The following is an 18,332-nucleotide window of genomic DNA, read 5'->3' as shown; positions in this document are numbered from 1 at the left end:
GTGTGTTGTGTATCTAAGATTTAACTTTAGAACGTTTTATATACCTTACAGTTGCACATTCTTTAATATTTAACAGACAAAAAAAACATAACTGCAATATTGTTCTCTTCATGGCTGACTTAGGAAAGAGGAGCAGTTTTCAGCAGGGAGCAGAATTCGGCACCACACTACAGTATGCTTTTCAGATGGTCTAATATTGCTATGGTGCCTCAAATAAGTAATGGAAATGCGTTTTTTCATTTGTTTGATACACAGATGACAAGGAAAAACGAATTGGAAGTAAATGTAGTCTACCTGGAAAAATTCAAGTTACTGTATCCAGTAGTAGAAAAAGTATTACAGCAATGTAGAAATACCTAATTACACTAAAAATCTTGCATAAAGTACTTAAGATTTAATGTTAAATGGACTTAAAATACTGACCCAAAAGACCTCAGATGTGTGAACACCCTGCTTGTTGTTGGAATCCAAAAGACAAAACGGTCGGAAATCCCTGTTTTGTCTTTGTTGTGTGATATTTTAAAAGCTTATTATATTATCCAATTAGTAAAGTAATATTAAAAGTAACTACAAAATGAACCTAATACAGTGGACTAAAAATCATAATAGTCACCTCTGAAACGAAGTGAAGTACATGTTACATACAATGAATATAAGCTAGAAATGTGCAAGTACTATGTAGTAGTTTGTCAAATGTGTACTCATGCAGTATTTGAGTTGAAGTAACTCATCCCACCCCGCCGCCGACTGTATCACTGAGGTGGGCAGGTGGATTTGAATCCATGCGTTACAAGTTTCCCTTTGGACGTGAACGCAGCATTGTTTACGTACGGAACGTCCGGAAGTGGCTCGTGCAGGCAGTGCTGTGAGGTTGCCCCAGCTCAGCATAGGCAGCGACCCTGCAGCAACACGGAGAGGACGGCGCACTGGCTAGCACTGGAAAGCACACTTTACCGTAGGAAGGGACGCTCAAACACTGGAGTTGCATGGCTAAAATCACCGGAGTTAGCAACTAACAGGCTGTAGGTATATCAGCACATTCGGGAGAAACCTCACAGCTGCCTCTCCCACTTTACTCTGGTAATCCCGTCGACATGTCCGCTTTCTCTGAGGCGGCTTTAGAGAAGAAACTATCCGAGCTTAGCAACTCTCAGCAAAGTGTGCAAACCTTGTCGCTGTGGCTTATTCATCATAGAAAACACTCGAAGACCATTGTCAGTGTTTGGTTCAAGGAACTAAAAAAAGGTAAGGCTGATGTATAGCTAGCTGTTTGTCATAATAAAGGCCTCTGACATGCTTGGACAGAAGTTTAACCTTTGGCTGCTTGTTAGTCCTGGCTATAAGCCTGGTTTTAAACTATTACAGCTAGTTAGATATCACAAACAATAGGTGGTCATTGTCAGCATTAAACAGTTCACCTAGTGCTAGTGTAAAGCTTTTGAGTCACCAGCCTTGTTAACATGGAGAACCTGGAGTTATCTTCATGTTTGTGTTAGCTGTGTGGAGGCTAAGCTGTTAGCTTTGCTTTGTTATGTCTTTATAAATGTGTGTCAAATTAGTAAACGGCTTAAAATGGGTAAGTCTCGTTAGATGGTAGCATAGTTAAGTCTCAAGGTTGCTATTCCACTAACTTGGGGGATTACATCTGTCCAGGTGTTATTAAATCCCTACTTGCTAAAGTATAAGTTACTTACCCAACAGTTACACCAGTGGATCACAACACTGACTTTATGATACTTTGAAAAGGATGACTCAGAGAAGCAGCAACCTGAATAAGACCTGGATATCAGATGTCAGCTGTCTTAAACTTGGCCTATTGTTTTTTTTTTTTTTCTTTATTTGTCTTTGAATGTCCTCTTTCTTCTCTCTAAGTAGTGAGTCCTACATACGAAATGACTTTTAAAGCCCCAACAGCTTCAAAATAATTCACTGAAAGTATATTTACTCTGTGCTAAATAGACTACTGATTTTGTGATTTTATCATAGTGTCACTTTGTGTCTGTAACAGATTTAGAAAGTGTCTTGTCCATTAGGGCTGCACAGTTGATGAAGAAGATCAAACTGCTATTATTGTGAACCGTTTTGCAAATGCGATTAATGTTGGAATATTTGGTTTTGAAGCAAAATGCACATATTCAAGACCATTTTGAAACATGTATGTTTTCTCAACCATAGAAAGTGGGATCTAGCGGTTCAAATCTCTGCATCTAAAGTATCCCCAGAAACAGTGGGCCTTCAAGTGTAGTGGTTATAGATTTGCACAGGCTGACACTGTGATTCAAGTAGTTATGTCGCTCTATCTCCCATCAGTAGTGGCTTAACACTGATAAATTAAGCCTAATTTAAGAGTTCGTATCTACCTTTTAGATTATTCTGTTCGAATCAACCTCTCAAATAAATCAGATGGAAAACATAATCACAAACCTGCTGCTAATTACTGTACCAAACACACTGTATAGTATGGTCAAGTGTTATTTTTACAGTGAAAGACTAATTATGTTTTGGACATAAATGTTTTGAAATTGTGCTTCATCATGTTGTACAGCAGGTATCACAGTCTTTCTTATGCATGATGCTAATACTGGCACAGTTTTTCCTTAGGGTGCAAATAAACAGCCTAATGATATCTCAAGTGGATGTTGTCTATTTTAAGAGCTCGTTTGAAATGAGTGCACAGTGTTAATAGCAGTAGGGATAGAGGGAGTGCATTTCTCTGGAGTTTTTGTTGAGCTCACCGTTCACTGGGATCTGCCTAAACACAACAACAAAAACAGCAAATGTATTATTAATTGCACAGGAGATTAAAGTAATTGGAAAAGTTATTAAAAAAAAGGTATGAAGATACAATTTTGAAGAGATGAATTTCTTTAGGACATTTATGTAACCACAGTGAGAAAGAGCTGTCTGATTAGAGGCTTATTACTTTTTAGTTAATAATCCTTGATTCATAGGTTAAACTCATCTTTTATGCCATGAGTTGTAAGCATAAAGTTTAGTACTGCCGATCATAACCAAATGGATTAGTGTAATATATGTTTGTGTTTATTTGGATTGTTGCAGCTCAGGTATCCCGCAAGCTCACCTTTCTTTACTTGGCCAATGACGTCATTCAGAACAGCAAAAGGAAAGGACCAGAGTTCACCCAAGACTTTGCACCGGTCATCGTTGATGCATTCAAACATGTTTACAGGTCAGAGAGGTTTTTTAACTGTAAGAGATGTATAATAACAATTAATGAATCTCTTGTGAGTAGCAGCTGATAAAATAACATTAAAATATTCTTATTACTGCTGTAATATGATTGTTGCCTTGTACAGAGAGGGCGAGGAGGGCTGCAAAAAACAGCTGGGTCGGGTTTTGTCCATTTGGCAGGAAAGAGCTGTGTACGAGAACAACTTGCTGGATCAGCTCTCACAAGTCATATGTAAGTTCATGCAATTGTTAACCATTCCTACTTGGGTCTTCTAACTGTGGTTGGGGGACGCAGGGGAGAAAATATGTAGTTTTCCTCCAGGGCCGGTAATGTTTCTCCTCTGGGGTTAACTCCCAAAAACTCAGCGCTGGTCAAGAACATAGGGACACAAGTACCAGGCCCTGTTTGTACTGAAGGGGGGCTTTATTCTTGGCAGCATACACCCCAGTTAACTGTACTTATCTTGGTCTAAAACTAACTTTTTTGCCCCAGTCACCGTCTCTCCCTTCACACATTCACATGCACCGCCAGCATTTACAACCACACACACATCGGCTGTGCGCACGCATTCACACGTCCACCACCGCGCGCACACACACACACACACACACACACACTGAACTATCTCCACACATACAGACACATCTCATAACACAATGTTATCATCTACCTTTGTTAGTAAATACACATATTTGCATCTGAGTTCATAGGCTGTTAAGAATCACATACTGCACATATATATGTTAGTCCCTGTAGTATTAAACAGTGCTGTGTTCCTTATGTATGTGAACATTAATGTAGTTTACTATATAGTCACATGACCACTAAGCTTTTCACCATAGAAACGGTTGCCCTGAAGCTGTGTGCAAATGTTTACAGAGGGCTACCTCATCTTTTTACAAAGAAATCTGGAATTCAATATTGGGTGCTACCTAGTGTCAGCTTTTTTATTAGTTTATTTCACAATTTCAAACTGCAAGATTATGCTACTTATTACTACAAATATAATTTCTATAACGATATAATTGTTCATCTCCCACACATCACTGCTGTGTTCCCCTACAGTTTCTGAGCTATATGATGTAAGTAGTGAACTGTGAACCATATGTTGTCAAAAACCATATTCACACAGGACCAGTATAACCTTGGATAATTTGGAAGTTTACCCCTGAAATGTATGTTTCATGTGGTGCATTCACACAGGATAAATCAATTTTGTTTAAATAATAATATAAAATATTATCACAGGACCTCTGTTTTTGCCAAAGTAGGGTAGGACATTTGCAGTGGAAGTTTTACTGTGCAGATTAAAGACATGCTTTCACAGGAATAAGACCACAGATGACCTCTACATTTATTACAGATTACCTGTGCATATTAGTGCATTTTCACACCTGGAAGTCTGAACCAAGGGTCAGATTCTATACAGTACATTTAGTACAGTTAATTTCACTGCAATTTTGAGAGTGGTCTAACGTGTGCTCCCTTCAACACAGATTAATGTACAGTGTCGTTGTCTTCATTAGCAATTTCTTCACATAGATTCTCCGATGATAGTACTGGTCGGATTCATTTCAAATTTTATATGTATTTTCCTTGGGACAATGTCTACAAAGTCTGTTCACAGTTTTGAGAAATTTAGATTTTTGAAGTTTTGATTAATTTTTGAGCCATTAAAATGTGCCTTTACTTATTATGGCCCATATTTTGATGGCTTTTAAAGTGGAAATGGTTACAGATAGGAAGTCATATATGGACTTTGATTTAATTTGTTGAGTTTTCCTCCAGTGAAAGTACCACCCACTTTTATTGAGAGATTGATCTCCTGCATCAACCCCACAGGGCTCTAACGTAGTGGCAGAACCTGACAACTTTGCAAATTCAACTTGTTATTGATTCTTGATAGAACACACTGCAGAGATACAGGGACATTGGTCCTATTTTGGTCATACATACATACATACATGCATACATTCATTGTATAGATAACTTAAGTGACATGCTGTGTAAATTGTACAGTGTAACATTAATCCTGGTATTTTTGACATACTTTTGATTTTCAAGTTTTGTCTGCCACACACTCCACATTTGGTGAGGATCAGTCATTTCAGGCACAGATATTGTTTTTCATTGAATGACTGGAAGTGAATATGACTTCCCACCCTGTCACCTTATGGCTGAGAAATTTTGGAAGTGTGGCAAGATTGAGGGAATCTTAACATGGATCTGTAATTACAGTTGTCAAACACATTCTCAACCCCCTAGCTGTCTGAAAACACTGGTGATTACCTGAAGTATGTTTCACAGATACATTTTTTACATGCCCAAAAACTATCAAGCACTGCAGCTTTAAGTTGACAGAATACAGTAAATGTCTTGGGAAACAAATTTGTGGTTCTGTAAGATGTTATGAACACATTTACTGTAACTGTGGAGATGAATATGTGCTCTGTAGCTTGTTCCATATGAGAGACTCCCTAAACCTGTTTTCTTTGGTTGTTGTTTTTTTCACTGCTAGATGGAGAAAAGAAAACCAAGAAGAGGTCGTATGAGGAGATCCAACCAGACGATGAAGACTTTGCATCTCAGAGCTCCCCAACTGACCCACCACAGGTGAGGCTTGAACATGTGTTAATGACATAAAACCAGCACGAATACTGATGATAAGGATTTGTCATCATCTCTTATTGAGCATACTGATTTTTAGGTGTTTTTATTTTTCCCACTTTGCCATTTATGTATGGGTGTGTCAGTCAGTATGTCAGTTGATTAGTACCATTAGTAACACTTTGGTCAGGGTTGAATTATTTAACAAACTATGAGATATAGTGTCTTTAAGCATGAATTTGGATATTCACTGTATGTAGAGGACCCTAAGAAGCCCTGATGATGTGTGTTTATCCCTTGACATCTCCTCTTAAATGTTACGACTGATAGTATTTACCAACACTACAGTAACACTTAAAGTGAGTGAATGTGAATGGCAGAGCACATATAACTTCAAAGCAGCTAGACAGAGAGTATTTTATGTTAATTATTAACATTTTTTCCAAATATTGTGATTGAAGAAAAATAGGACACTTCCAATCACAGAATTACAATTTACCTTCCTTTTTGCTAAGTATAAACATGTATGCATACACACACACACACACACACACACACACACACACACGCATACAAATACAATAAATGAAAGAACACTCTAATTAGAGTGTAGCAAAACAACAAAAAAATTTCATTAAATTAAATGTATAATAAAATAAACAAATTGCACCCCTCCAACCCGAACCCTGCCCCACCTCAACTCATCCTGACCAGTACAAACTAATGGTTACTTATGTATTATAAAGTACAACAGGCACACATTCAATTGGGCAGTACCTCTAAGTTTGTAAAACAAGAAATAAAGGGCTACCTTTTGTGGAAATACTTGTCAGTACACCCTCTCAATGTGTATTCAGTTTTCTCGAGTTTTAGAAAAGACATGGTGTCTTTAAGCCACCAGGAGATGGGAGGATATTTAGCAGACTTCCAATGCAACAATAACAAATGTCTTGCTAGTAAAGATGTGTAAGCTATAATATCCTTTTGTATAGAATTTAGTGCAAGTGAGGTGTCAGGAATCCCAAATATGGCAATCAGTGGGCAAGCCTGCAAATTTACTCCAAGAACAGTGGACATAATAGTAAAGTAGCCAGTCCAAATTGAGGCCGGGGCAAAGAAAAAACATAAGACTAAGGTGACATGGGGAGCCATGACATTTATCACATTTGTCTTCCACTTCTGGATATATTTCAGAAAGTCTTGACTTAGAAAAATGGACCCTGTGTAGTACTTTAAATTGAATAAGTCCAAGACGAGCACAAGAAGTGATAGATCATATCCAATCTCTAGCATGTTTCCAGACCTCTACGCTTAATTGTATTCCCAATTCCCTCTCCCATGCATTCTTAATTTTGGTATCTGATTGACTGCTTAATTCCAGAATGAAGTCATATAAATTCGAAATCATTCCTCTTTGATGTGGAGTATGTGAAGGCAAGCTTTCCCAAGGCTGCTCTGGAGGTACAGAGGGGAAATTAGGGAAACACTTAGAAACAAAATCATGAATTTGAAAGTAGTGAAACAAATGAGTAACAGGGAGGCCATACCTTAATGACAAATTGGCAGAGCTATCAAAGACACCATCTACATACGCATTTTTGAATTATTTGATACCCTTGTCATACCACACTGAAAATACTGAGTCTGAGAGTGATGGAGGAAATAAATGTTTATTGTTTAAAGGACCCAAGAAAGATAAAACTACAGACTTAAAGCACCGTCTAAACTGATACCAGATCTTTAGTGTGTTAAGAACCACTTAATTATCAGGGTATAGAGAAAGATTTGTTGGCAAAGAGGAATAAATTAAAGCAGGTATAGAGGATCCCCTACAAGATAATTTACACCAAGAGGATCCAGGAGCAAAGTTTCTAACCAGTAGCAAAGTTTATGGATTTGAGCAGCCCAGTAGTAAGATTGAAAATTGTGTAATGCGAGTCCCCCACTAAGTCTGCATCTCTGCAATAGAGTTTTACAAACCCTTGGTGACTTCCCAGCCAAAATAAAAGAAGTAATTATCTTATCCAGCGAATCAAAAACGTGTTTTGATAGAAAAAGAGAAATTGACTGGAATAAGAAAAGAAATTTTGGTAAAATATTCATTTTGATAGCATTGATCCTCCTGATTAGTGAAGGTGGGAGGTTACCCCAACTTTGAATATCAGATTTAATCTTTGAGATAAGGGGAGTGAAATTAGCTGATGCAAGCTTAGATATAGAATGTGTCACATTAATACCTAGGTATTTAAACCCTGACAGACTAAATTGAAAAGGTAAATCTGACTGTTGGAGAAGATATGCTGCAGTGTTAATGGGAAAATACTCATTTTTCCCCAAATTCAATTTATAACCAGAAAAGGAACTGAAGTTCTCCAGAATACCCAGAACAGCAGGGACAGAAATTGTAAGATCAGTTACATATAATAATACATCATCAGTACATAACAATAATTTATATTCAATTCCATTTTGGACGATTCCTCTAAATAAGGTGGAAGATCTTAATATAATAGATAAAGGCTCAATAGCGATGGCAAAGAACAGAGGTGACTAAAGGACAGCCTTGGCGACTTCAACATCCAAAAACAAAATAATTCGATTAAATATGATTAGTATGAACACTGGCTTAGGAGATGAGTAAAGGAGGCGAATCCAAGAGATAAACTTATCACCGAATCCAAATTTCTTCAAAACTGTAAACAAGTACCCCCACTCTACTCTATCAAAAAGCTTTTTCAGCATCTAATAAAATTACAATCTCAGGAGGTACAGCTTGAATGCTTAGAGGAAATTATTTTAAAAGTGTACGGATGCTAAAACATTATTGACGTCCCTTTATAGAAACCATTTTGCTCTGCAGATTTAATACAAGGAAGCATATTCTCCGAACGAGATGTGATTACTTTAGCCAACACCTTCACATCAGCATTAAGCAGAGATAATGGTCTATAGGAACCACATGAGGTTGGATTTTTGTCCTTTTTAAGGAAGAGGGCTATAGTGGCTTGTGTCAAAGTCGGTGGTAGAAAACCACGTTCCAAAGATTCATTGAACATAGATAAAAGTAACAGTGCCAATTTTCCAATAAATGTTTTTGAAAATTCAATTGGGAACCTGTCTGGCCTGGGAGCTTTATTGGATAGCATTGCTTTAATTGAATTTGATACTTCTTGAAGAGAGAGTGGGGAGTCCAGATGCTCAGCAGTATTAGAATCAATGACAGGATTCAATAGATTTTGAAGAAATTCATTAATTTTAGTGTTGCCTGTAGGAAATTCAGAATTATATAATGAGGAGTAAAATTATTTGAAAGCAATATTAATTTCCAAGGGATCTGTAGTAATTATGTCATCAGTCTTTTTAGTACAAGGTATCACACGGGAAGTGGCCTGTCGCCATGTTCATAATATGAGTCATGACTATGTAGTGGTTGAAATGAGATCGAATTCTGTTAGTAGATCAAAGCGCTGCTTAAGCAGTTCTGGAGAAGGGTCAGAGCATATTTTTGATCAAGGTTACTAATTGCAGATGTAAGATCATTAAGCCTAGCATTGAGCCTTTTATTAGAAAGAGCAGAGTAAGAAATAATTTGTCCTCCAAGGTAAGATTTAAGCATCTCCCCATAACAATGAATATGAAGTTGAGTCATTCTGATTGAAAGAAAGAAACTCCTCAATAGAATTTGATGTAAAATTACAGAATTCTTCATCTGACAAAAGAAGAGAGTTGAATCTCCGAAGTGGTGGGCTGCGTTTATAAGTATATAATTGAATATCTAATAATAAAGGTGCATGGTCAGATATTGTGATACCTAAATAGTCAGAGGAAACTATGCATGAATTAAGAGTGCTGTCTATGAAAAAATAATCGCTCCTTGAATAGGAATGATGCACCTGGGATAAAAAAGAGAATTTGTTAATAGAAGGGGTTCGAGATCTCCATGGGTCAACAAGACCATTCTTCCTCATAAAATTGGAGAATGTTTTAGACATAGCAGATTGAGTCCGATTAGATCTGAGCAGATTTAGCCCGATCCAAAATTGGGTCAAAAACCCAATTTAGATCCCCGCCGAAAATCAGTAGGTGGGTATTTAAGAAGAGGAGGTTGCTTGGTAATCCGTTAGCAAAGTCAACATCATCAAAGTTTGTGGTATGTACATTTACCAACAAAACCTTTTTTTGCACTAGGGTTCCAGCAACTATGAGGTATCAGCAATTTTTATCAGCACTGACATTAGTGAATGAAACCTTGTTACTAAGTAAAATGGTGACCCTTCTTGCTTTTGAATTGATGTTCAAGTGGAGGACTTGACTCACCCAAGGGCAATGTAGTCTATGATGATCTTTAATCTGAAGGTGAGTCTCTTGTAAAAAAAAACAAAAAAACAAAACTATATCAGAGTTTAAATGTTTTAAGTGTCTAAAAACCTTGGATCTCTTAACAGGATTGCCCATACCTCTGATATTCCAACTAATAAATCTGAGAGGTGTGCCTGACCCAGCAATGCTGGGCTTTATATTGCCGTTAACCATTTAAATAAACTAAACAACAAAGATATAGATAGCCATATAGAGCTGAGGTGGGACACCTTCCCCCAAAACCCCACTAAACCCACATACACCCAAAGTCCCCGTATAACCACAGAACAAAGGAGACATTGGTGTTTCCCATGATAATCAAAGTCATCCACAATAATGCGAAAACAACTCAGAGTAAGCAGAACAAACAAAAATAAGAGAAAAAAACCCTATCGATTTCAAATATAAGTAACGGTATGTGCAAAAGAGCAAATATATATTTTTAAAACCTCACATCACAAAATATTGTTTTGTCTGATATTAACCATTCCAACAAAACAACAATAGATGTCCTAGTAACACAAATTCAGTTTCCATACAGATCAGACCAACAAAATACAGGCTGTACAGAAGCAAAGCATGAGAATAATATACCAATTAGCGAATGACAAGATGTCCTAAACAGATCAAAGCAAAAAACTGAAAATTAGGTGGTGCAAGTGCTGTAACTTCATTGATCTTGTAAGAACAAAAGTACAAAATATGGTTTATGACTTATAACAGAAACCAGTGAGATTGTGGAAAAAGTACCATAGCCCATAGTTCTAAGCAAAAAAAGAAAAACACGAACCTAGTTAGTGCATCAAACCAAAAAACCACACATTGGTGCACAGGTAGATTTTAGGCTGGTGAATCCACAAACACCAAGTAATAGTGTAACAATAATGTTATTGTAATTACAAACAAGAACACTGTGTAGTTGCAACTAAGCCTGAGTGCAGTAAAGAGTGAAAAAGTCAGCTGTGTAAGAGCCACTGCAGTTCACCCAGAGGTCAAGGTTTTGACATAGTCACTGGTTTCCATTGCTAAAACAAGGTCCTTCTCAACACTGTTGTATGTGATGCGAAGCCACGCTGGAGACCTTACCGAGCACCATCAATGCCACAAAGTTGCCGCCAAACCTCACTGAACGCAGCACGAGCCTGGGCTACCTTGACAGTGTGGTCTGGGAAGACTGAGAAGGTCAAGCCTTTGACTTTAATCTGTTGGAGCTGTCTTGCGATGTAAGATGTCAACACAGTCACTGTGATAATGAAATCTGCACACAGTAGCTTGTGGTCGTTCCTTGGGCTTGGGCTTAAGTTGAAGGGTCCGGTGGAACCGGTCCAAGAGTGGCTCCTTTTCCAGAACGAATGCTTCCTTTAGCAAGGCAGTTACAGCAGCAGTAGAACAAGTGTCGGGACCCCCACTGGCACTCCCGCTATCCTAACGTTGTTACACTGTGACCTGGCCTCCAAGTCTACACATTTATTTTCCAGCTTGGCTACGTTAGCAGTGACACACAATGGTAGTTTTCATCTGAGCGATGTCGTTGGTACACCCGTTTCCCCAACTGTACCTTTCAGTGTAGACATAGTAGCATCGGTATTAGCTTTATCTTTCACCATCTGTGTTTTTACGGCTTGCAGGTTGAACTTTTTAGAAGACAAAACATCCCTGAGAGTCTCCTGCAGTTCCTTTTTAGCTTACCAGCCAACAGGCTGTAAGATATTGTCATCATGCGGTGTCCGTCGTCGTCATCCGTTACAAAACTTTCAGTCGTCGTCTTCTCTGAAACTACATTTCCGATTGACTTCAAACTTGGTATACAGCTTCTTTATGATGATGTCAACAAAAGTTAGTGAAATTATTTGGATCCGGATCTGATTCAGGATTTGGTTCGACTTTAAAAAATTTCCCCATTATGAGAGATAGGAAGTGGATCAATGCAATAACTCAGTAAATATAAATGATATCAAGTTGAAATTTCTACAGTCCAGCCCTGATGGGGAGATGACCAAAACATAATGGCCACATTCTGATCAGGATCTTCTTCTGGAAACTTACGGAAAATTTAACATGGGCTCTTATGGGGAAAAAATTTCAATCTTCTTCTTCTCCTAAACTCCAGTTCTGATTGACTTCAAACTTGGTATACAGCTTCTGTATGATGATGTCAACACAAGGTATTGAAATTATTTCCATCCGGATCTGATTCTGGATTTGGTGCCACTTTGAAAAACGTTTCCATTATAACAGATAGGAAGTGGATTGATACAATAAATCAGTAAGTATCAATGATATCAAGTTGGAATTTGAATTTATTACAGATTTGATTGGAATATGACCAAAACATGGGCTATTTCTGTAATATAATAAATACACATAACTAGGTGATAATAAATGGCATCTGGATACATTTCCCAAAGCTTTTAATTTGGCCAGTAAGCTACAGGGCCATTGGTCCTATTTTTAAAAATGTCAGCAATGTCATTCCTCAGCGAAGCTAGCAACTCGAGCTTGAGAGTGGCAATTTCAGGGTCTCAAGGCAGACTCATCTGGCGATAGTACCACACTTGAGGACAAGGTTGTACCTTGTGGACAAGGGTTCAGTTGTGTCTGAATAGTATTGCGAGTTTTCATGTTCTTTCCAGCCATTTTAACACAGTCCATTTCCAGACAAAAACTAGAACGGAATAAGAAAAGACTAAATATGCAACCAAAAAGCGCAGATTAATTACAGTTTTAATCAAAATCGGCAGGAGCCTCCAAACTCACGTCCTACTCCATTGCCAGCTCAGCTGTCCCGTCTGCTCAGCTGCCATGTTAATTATTATGGTATGTGTGAAGGACACAAGAGATTTGTCTCCAAATATATTGTTCATGAGGAGAATGTCATTGTTGAAAACACCTGCAAAGACTGAATTGTGCACTCCACGAAACAACTTTTGATTATTATTGAGAGCAGGATTTATTGACCTGGTCAGAAGTCATCGGCCAGTATCACCCTGGAGCCATAGTTTGCATGACCATCCCCTACAGCTACGTGATTCTAGTCTGGAAACACACATTACTAATTTGCTTTAAGAGAGTGAAAAAAATTGAGAAGAATTGATTCATGGGAATATCAATGTGCCTCTGCACTAGTTCAATAAAGCTACAGGACAGTGTCTATTTTTCATGTCATGCGAAGAAGTGACACCATTGGTATCAGACCTTTCCTGTGATTGGCTGTGGTTTCAGTGCACTGAATTCTCCTAATTGTGACAGTTCATACACTGGCCGATTATTTTAGTCATAGAAATTTAGGGGGTGGGTCATAACCACTATATGTACTTTGATTTCTCTGCTGCCTCTGATATTATTTATGGCTGACACATTTCTTCTTGCCATGATGCGTTCATTTACATCTCCATTTATTTTGCCCCTCTTGTCTCTCTTTGTTATTTATCATCCTCAGACAGCAGAGTTAATCCGAGCTCTGCAGGAGCTGGAGAATGCAGCTTCTGGCGACTCAGTGCTGCGTCAGCGCATTTCTTCTCTTCCTGCTGAAGTGCAGGACACGTCACTGCTTCATAGGATCACAGGTAATAGGAAGGACACGGCTCCGTAACATCTCTCCTGTAAATGTATACTCATCTATTCATCTCCCTCTTGCTTAATAGTTCTTGTCTGTGTGAATTGAAAGGTTTGATTGATTATGTTGAGTGATGCACTTGATGATTGGTGATTAACTTGAGGAAATTCAAAGATAGGTTGAGAAAGGTTGCAAAGAATCATGGGTACACATTGTTCCTCTCCTAACCCGTTATTCTGAAACGGTACAGTGGGAGGAAGCTGCCCTGGTCAAACAATTAACCTTTAAAAGCTCTAAAGCAGGACAGTGACACTACAGAAAACACTTCAATATTGTGAGATATTGTATCTACAAACGTTAAACCTGTGATGATTTTTAAAAATTGATTGATGAGTTGTCAACTATTAAAGTCACGACCAGCTCTTTCTCAACTGTTTATCCCATTTTTCTGTTTTTAGCTTCTTAAAATTGAATATTATGGGGTTTTTGTTCCCTCCTCTGTGACAAGACCTTTGAATAAGTCATGTTGGGTTTGAGGATCGATATATTTCACCATTTTCTGACATTTTATATATTAAACACTGACAATAAAAGTAATAATTAATTGCAGCTTTAATAAGCATTATATTAGTATATTGGTGTACAGTAGTGGAGGTGCGCCATTGGACCTATCAGGAAATATTCTGTGAGTAGTCAGTGCTGAGAGACAAATAACTTTTTTTTTTTATCCTGTTTGAGGTATTTCATCATTTAAGCATGACATTTGTCAATTTAAAAGGTAATTTGCTGGTCAATCAAGAATCACATTTTTTCGTAAAATGAATTCAGCATTGAAAATGTCTAAACAGAAAAACAACAACTCTGAAAGTCATGTCATTGATGTCTTGGAAACCTGATCTCAACAGCCTACTTTGATCTACTGAAGGTCTCTCATTAACATGATAGTGATTTTCAATTCTTTCAATACTTTTTCACTTGTTCTTGAAGAAAGTGGTGAAATGTTTTGCAGTGATGACCTTTTGGTTTCAGTGATGTGCATCATATGAGATGAGGAATAAAAGTGTTTCACACAAACTAAATGCTACTTAACTATCCCTCAACAAACTTAAATTTTCTTGACATGTAAACTCATATTTTAAGTTGAAAAAACTATGGAAGTGGACAAATGTATCCAAGTAATAGCATCGTCCAAATGGGATAGAAATATTTTCTCAGCATTGACGACTGAACATAGTGTTTGCAAAGTGATGTTCCATAGGGTCGGACTTGACCTCTCTACTGTTGGATGACTGTGACCTCTGACCTCTGTCAGTACTCGTCATATTAATGTGCCCTGTGTGCTTTCTGTGCTCCAGATAAGGAATCAGGTGAGAGGCTTTCCCGGCTGGTGGAGGAGGCATGTATGCTGCTAGCGGACTACAGTGGCCGCCTGGCAGCTGAGATTGACGACCGAAGGCAACTCACACGCACACTGACTGTTTTCCTTCAAAGCCAGAAGGACGGCTTGGCCCAGAATGAGCAAAAACTTGAAGTGCGTAACCCACCTTTTAATTTCAGTTTTATATATTTATGTGTCTTGTCCACTGCATTTTAGTGTCATTATCACTCAGTCTTTGTGTTCATCTGTCTGTGCATCCATGTGCCCATACCTCTGTTTCTCTATGCTTTTTAAAAAATTTTTTTTTAATTTTTATATAACCTTTATTTAACCAGGAAAAATCCCATTGAGATTAAGAACCTCTTTTACAAGGGAGTCCTGGTCAAGATAGGCAGCAGCAAATACAACACACAGTTACAAGGTTACACAGTTAAAACACATATAACAGACACATCTGACAATAAATAGTTGAAAAACATAACATTTACAAGCAGAAAGGAAAAATTGTTCATTTTCCCTCATCATTTCAACATCGTGAAGACTGAGGGCAGTTAGATCTAGTAGTAAAAACACTAGTTTTTACAGGTAGATCCAACACAAAACTAGTAAAAAATCAGAGGCTCCCAAAGTGTCCTCAGTAAACACACACTACATTAAGATTAGGCTTTCCTGTCACAGAGCACTTTCATCTTCAAACTTAACTCTAGTCAGTTGCAGCTCTTTCTGTACTTCTTTCTTTTTAAGGTAAGTATCTCCAAAAGTAATCCATAATGTTGGTAAACTATGCATTTTTGTGTTTTTATCATTATCACGATTTTATTGCGGTGACAATAACTGTCCAGCCTTCATCCACAGGACACCAAGAGGACAAAGTATTTCAGCTGTATCTCCACAAAATGAAGCCTTTTGTAATAATAAAAAAAAGAATGAAAATAAAAACTGAAACTTACCTTGTGAGTGCTTTTATTTTGCTGTAACAGATTGTGTGAGTCACACAGTTCATTTTGCTCAGAGCTCATGTCGGTAAAGGTCGGTACCATTATTATTATTTAGGAACTCTTGCTCAACACAAATACATAATTTGTTAATATTTCATTGAAGCACAACACTCCTACATGTATCCACTTGTCAGCATCACTGGATAAGCAGGTTTTAACAAATAACATAAGCAGAAAAACTGGAGATAAAGATGAGAGTGGCACATAATTGATCTTTAAGGTTAAAGCCAATCAGTCCTTTCACTTGTAATATATGACCTGTTGAAATCACTACTCAACATTAGGAATCTCCATGTAAAGGAAATGGTCGCATAAATAATGTGTAAATTCATATGTTTTAACAAGTTTATACATATAACAAAATGTGGATCAATTACAATGAGCTGAAAAAACCCAAATAACTTACTCTTAAATTTACTTATTATGTTCTTAAAACCAACTGAGTAAAGAAGATTGTTGATTTCTTTTGTGTGTATTAAAGTAAACAGAGCTACAGTAGAAAGTCATGAATAGTAATGTGTATTTTTCTCTATTACATTCACAGACAGTGCATCACAAACCTGACAGCAGTAGTGGTAACACAGTTAGGTGGAAGCTTTGGCTGGAAATGAAAATATATTAACATTATAATTACAACTAATATCGAGTTTTGAAATGTGCAATGAAGTATTTTTAATAGGTCTAAAGAGTCACTCAACTAATTTCCTAAAAATCATATCAACCATTTACTTAATATTCTATTGTATTTGTCTTACAATTTAAAATAACATAATCTCTAAACAACATTGTTGCTTGTGGAATCTCTGAGCTCTGACGGTCCCTGTCTGTCTCTGTGTTTTAGGAATACAAACATAAACTGGCGAGGGTGACGCAGGTCCGGAAGGAGCTGCGGTCCCGTCTTAACAGTCTCCCAGGAGGACTGTACAACTCCTCAAACTGATGTCACCACCTCCTGCTGCTGCTACTTAAACATCCTGAACAACCTGCCTCCTGGAAAAAAAACAAAATACCACCACCATCAGTCTTGTTGAATATTCTCATCAACTTTTTTGTTTTTATCCACATCAATTTTATTCTTAATTTTCTGTCCAAGCTCTAAACCCCCTTTGTGTTGGATGTTCTCACTACACTGTAAGTTAGTATTTATAACCCTCAGACACAGGCCTCTCATGCCTCAGCCTCTGTCCGTTTACATTTTACTCTAAAGTGGCATGGATACTGCTGGTGTGATATTTTTGTATGTATAGTGACTCAGTTCACCAGAGCATATCCCTCTCTTCTTGTAGTGTGACATTTCATAATCATTTGCAGTATTTTGGGTTGCAGTCATCACTCTTTTTTTTTTTTTTTTGGATGCTTTCATTAGTGTGTGCAGTTAATCTGTAACTTACAGCTGTGGATCTTGTACATCCACTGTGTTCAAGCTAGGATTTCTCTGTTTCTTTGTCTGAAGTGTGATCAAGGCCTTAGGACATAATGAGACATCTCAAAACCATATTCTGAAGAAGAGTGTTTCTCCTCAGAGTAAACCGATACTAATTTATCATGTTTAAAAGAGGTGTGAATCTGTTGTCTGTGTACATATACAAAACTGCATGTAAATATGACGGCACTCCACCTGTAAGTCCTTTTGATTGGTGTCTGTGTGCCTTGTGAAATGGACAGATTCCCAAGGTACTTTCATTACCTATTTTCATATTCTTAGCAAGTGCTTTGGCCGAACAATAATGAGCGAAAGGAGTCTGTTGTCATGTTTACTGTATAATTCTGTCATAGTTTTATCTTTAGGACTGAATGCTGTGCAGGTGCCTCACACAGCTTGGTGAAGTGCCCCCAGTTTCCAAAGCCACACCCTTTTTTTTTTCTTTGTTTTTGTACATATGATGCAACTTCGTAGAGCCAAATAAACATGAAATCTTTGCAATGATGTCTTTTCAGTGTGGAAGATAATGGAGTGGATAGCAATGGCAAATCAGGCCAGCAGAGGGTGTAATCACACATCTTTAAACTGCACAGAGAATCATGATAGAAAAGTTGAAATTCTTAAAAATATGTACCATAAATGGATGCTTAGGGAGAAGTAATATGTGGAAAGACATTATTTCCTAATACAATCATTTCTACTTTTTATTTCAGTATGTACAGATGTTTAAAATAATGTTTGAACCTTTATCTAAAAAAGTAAATCGTTACACATCATTATAGTAGGTGGCAGCATGCACTTTTATTGTTGGTTCATAT

The 18,332-nt window shown here is 37.5% G+C and overlaps 1 protein-coding gene across 2 annotated transcripts; it reads left to right on the top strand.

The window, feature by feature from the left end:
- Positions 1-850: 850 nt before the first annotated feature.
- Positions 851-18,016, top strand: LOC115427955 (regulation of nuclear pre-mRNA domain-containing protein 1A). Of its 2 annotated transcripts, none has more exons than XR_003936561.1 (7): positions 851-1,245; positions 3,061-3,190; positions 3,318-3,424; positions 5,712-5,806; positions 13,599-13,725; positions 15,071-15,368; positions 15,416-16,042. XR_003936561.1 is itself a non-coding variant. In XM_030146709.1 (7 exons), the coding sequence occupies exons 1-7, from the start codon at positions 1,095-1,097 to the stop codon at positions 17,029-17,031; spliced, it is 885 nt and encodes a 294-aa protein (XP_030002569.1). In that variant the 5' UTR covers positions 851-1,094; the 3' UTR covers positions 17,032-18,016. The 2 variants fall into 2 exon arrangements, 1 of the variants encoding a protein (XP_030002569.1); XM_030146709.1 differs by lacking the exon at positions 15,416-16,042 and adding an exon at positions 16,933-18,016 and having other exon boundaries at positions 15,071-15,246.
- Positions 18,017-18,332: the final 316 nt, after the last annotated feature.

Source organism: Sphaeramia orbicularis, chromosome 11 (genome assembly GCF_902148855.1).
Source record: "Sphaeramia orbicularis chromosome 11, fSphaOr1.1, whole genome shotgun sequence".
NCBI lineage: Eukaryota > Metazoa > Chordata > Actinopteri > Kurtiformes > Apogonidae > Sphaeramia > Sphaeramia orbicularis.
This window is presented reverse-complemented; position numbering and strand designations above follow the sequence as displayed.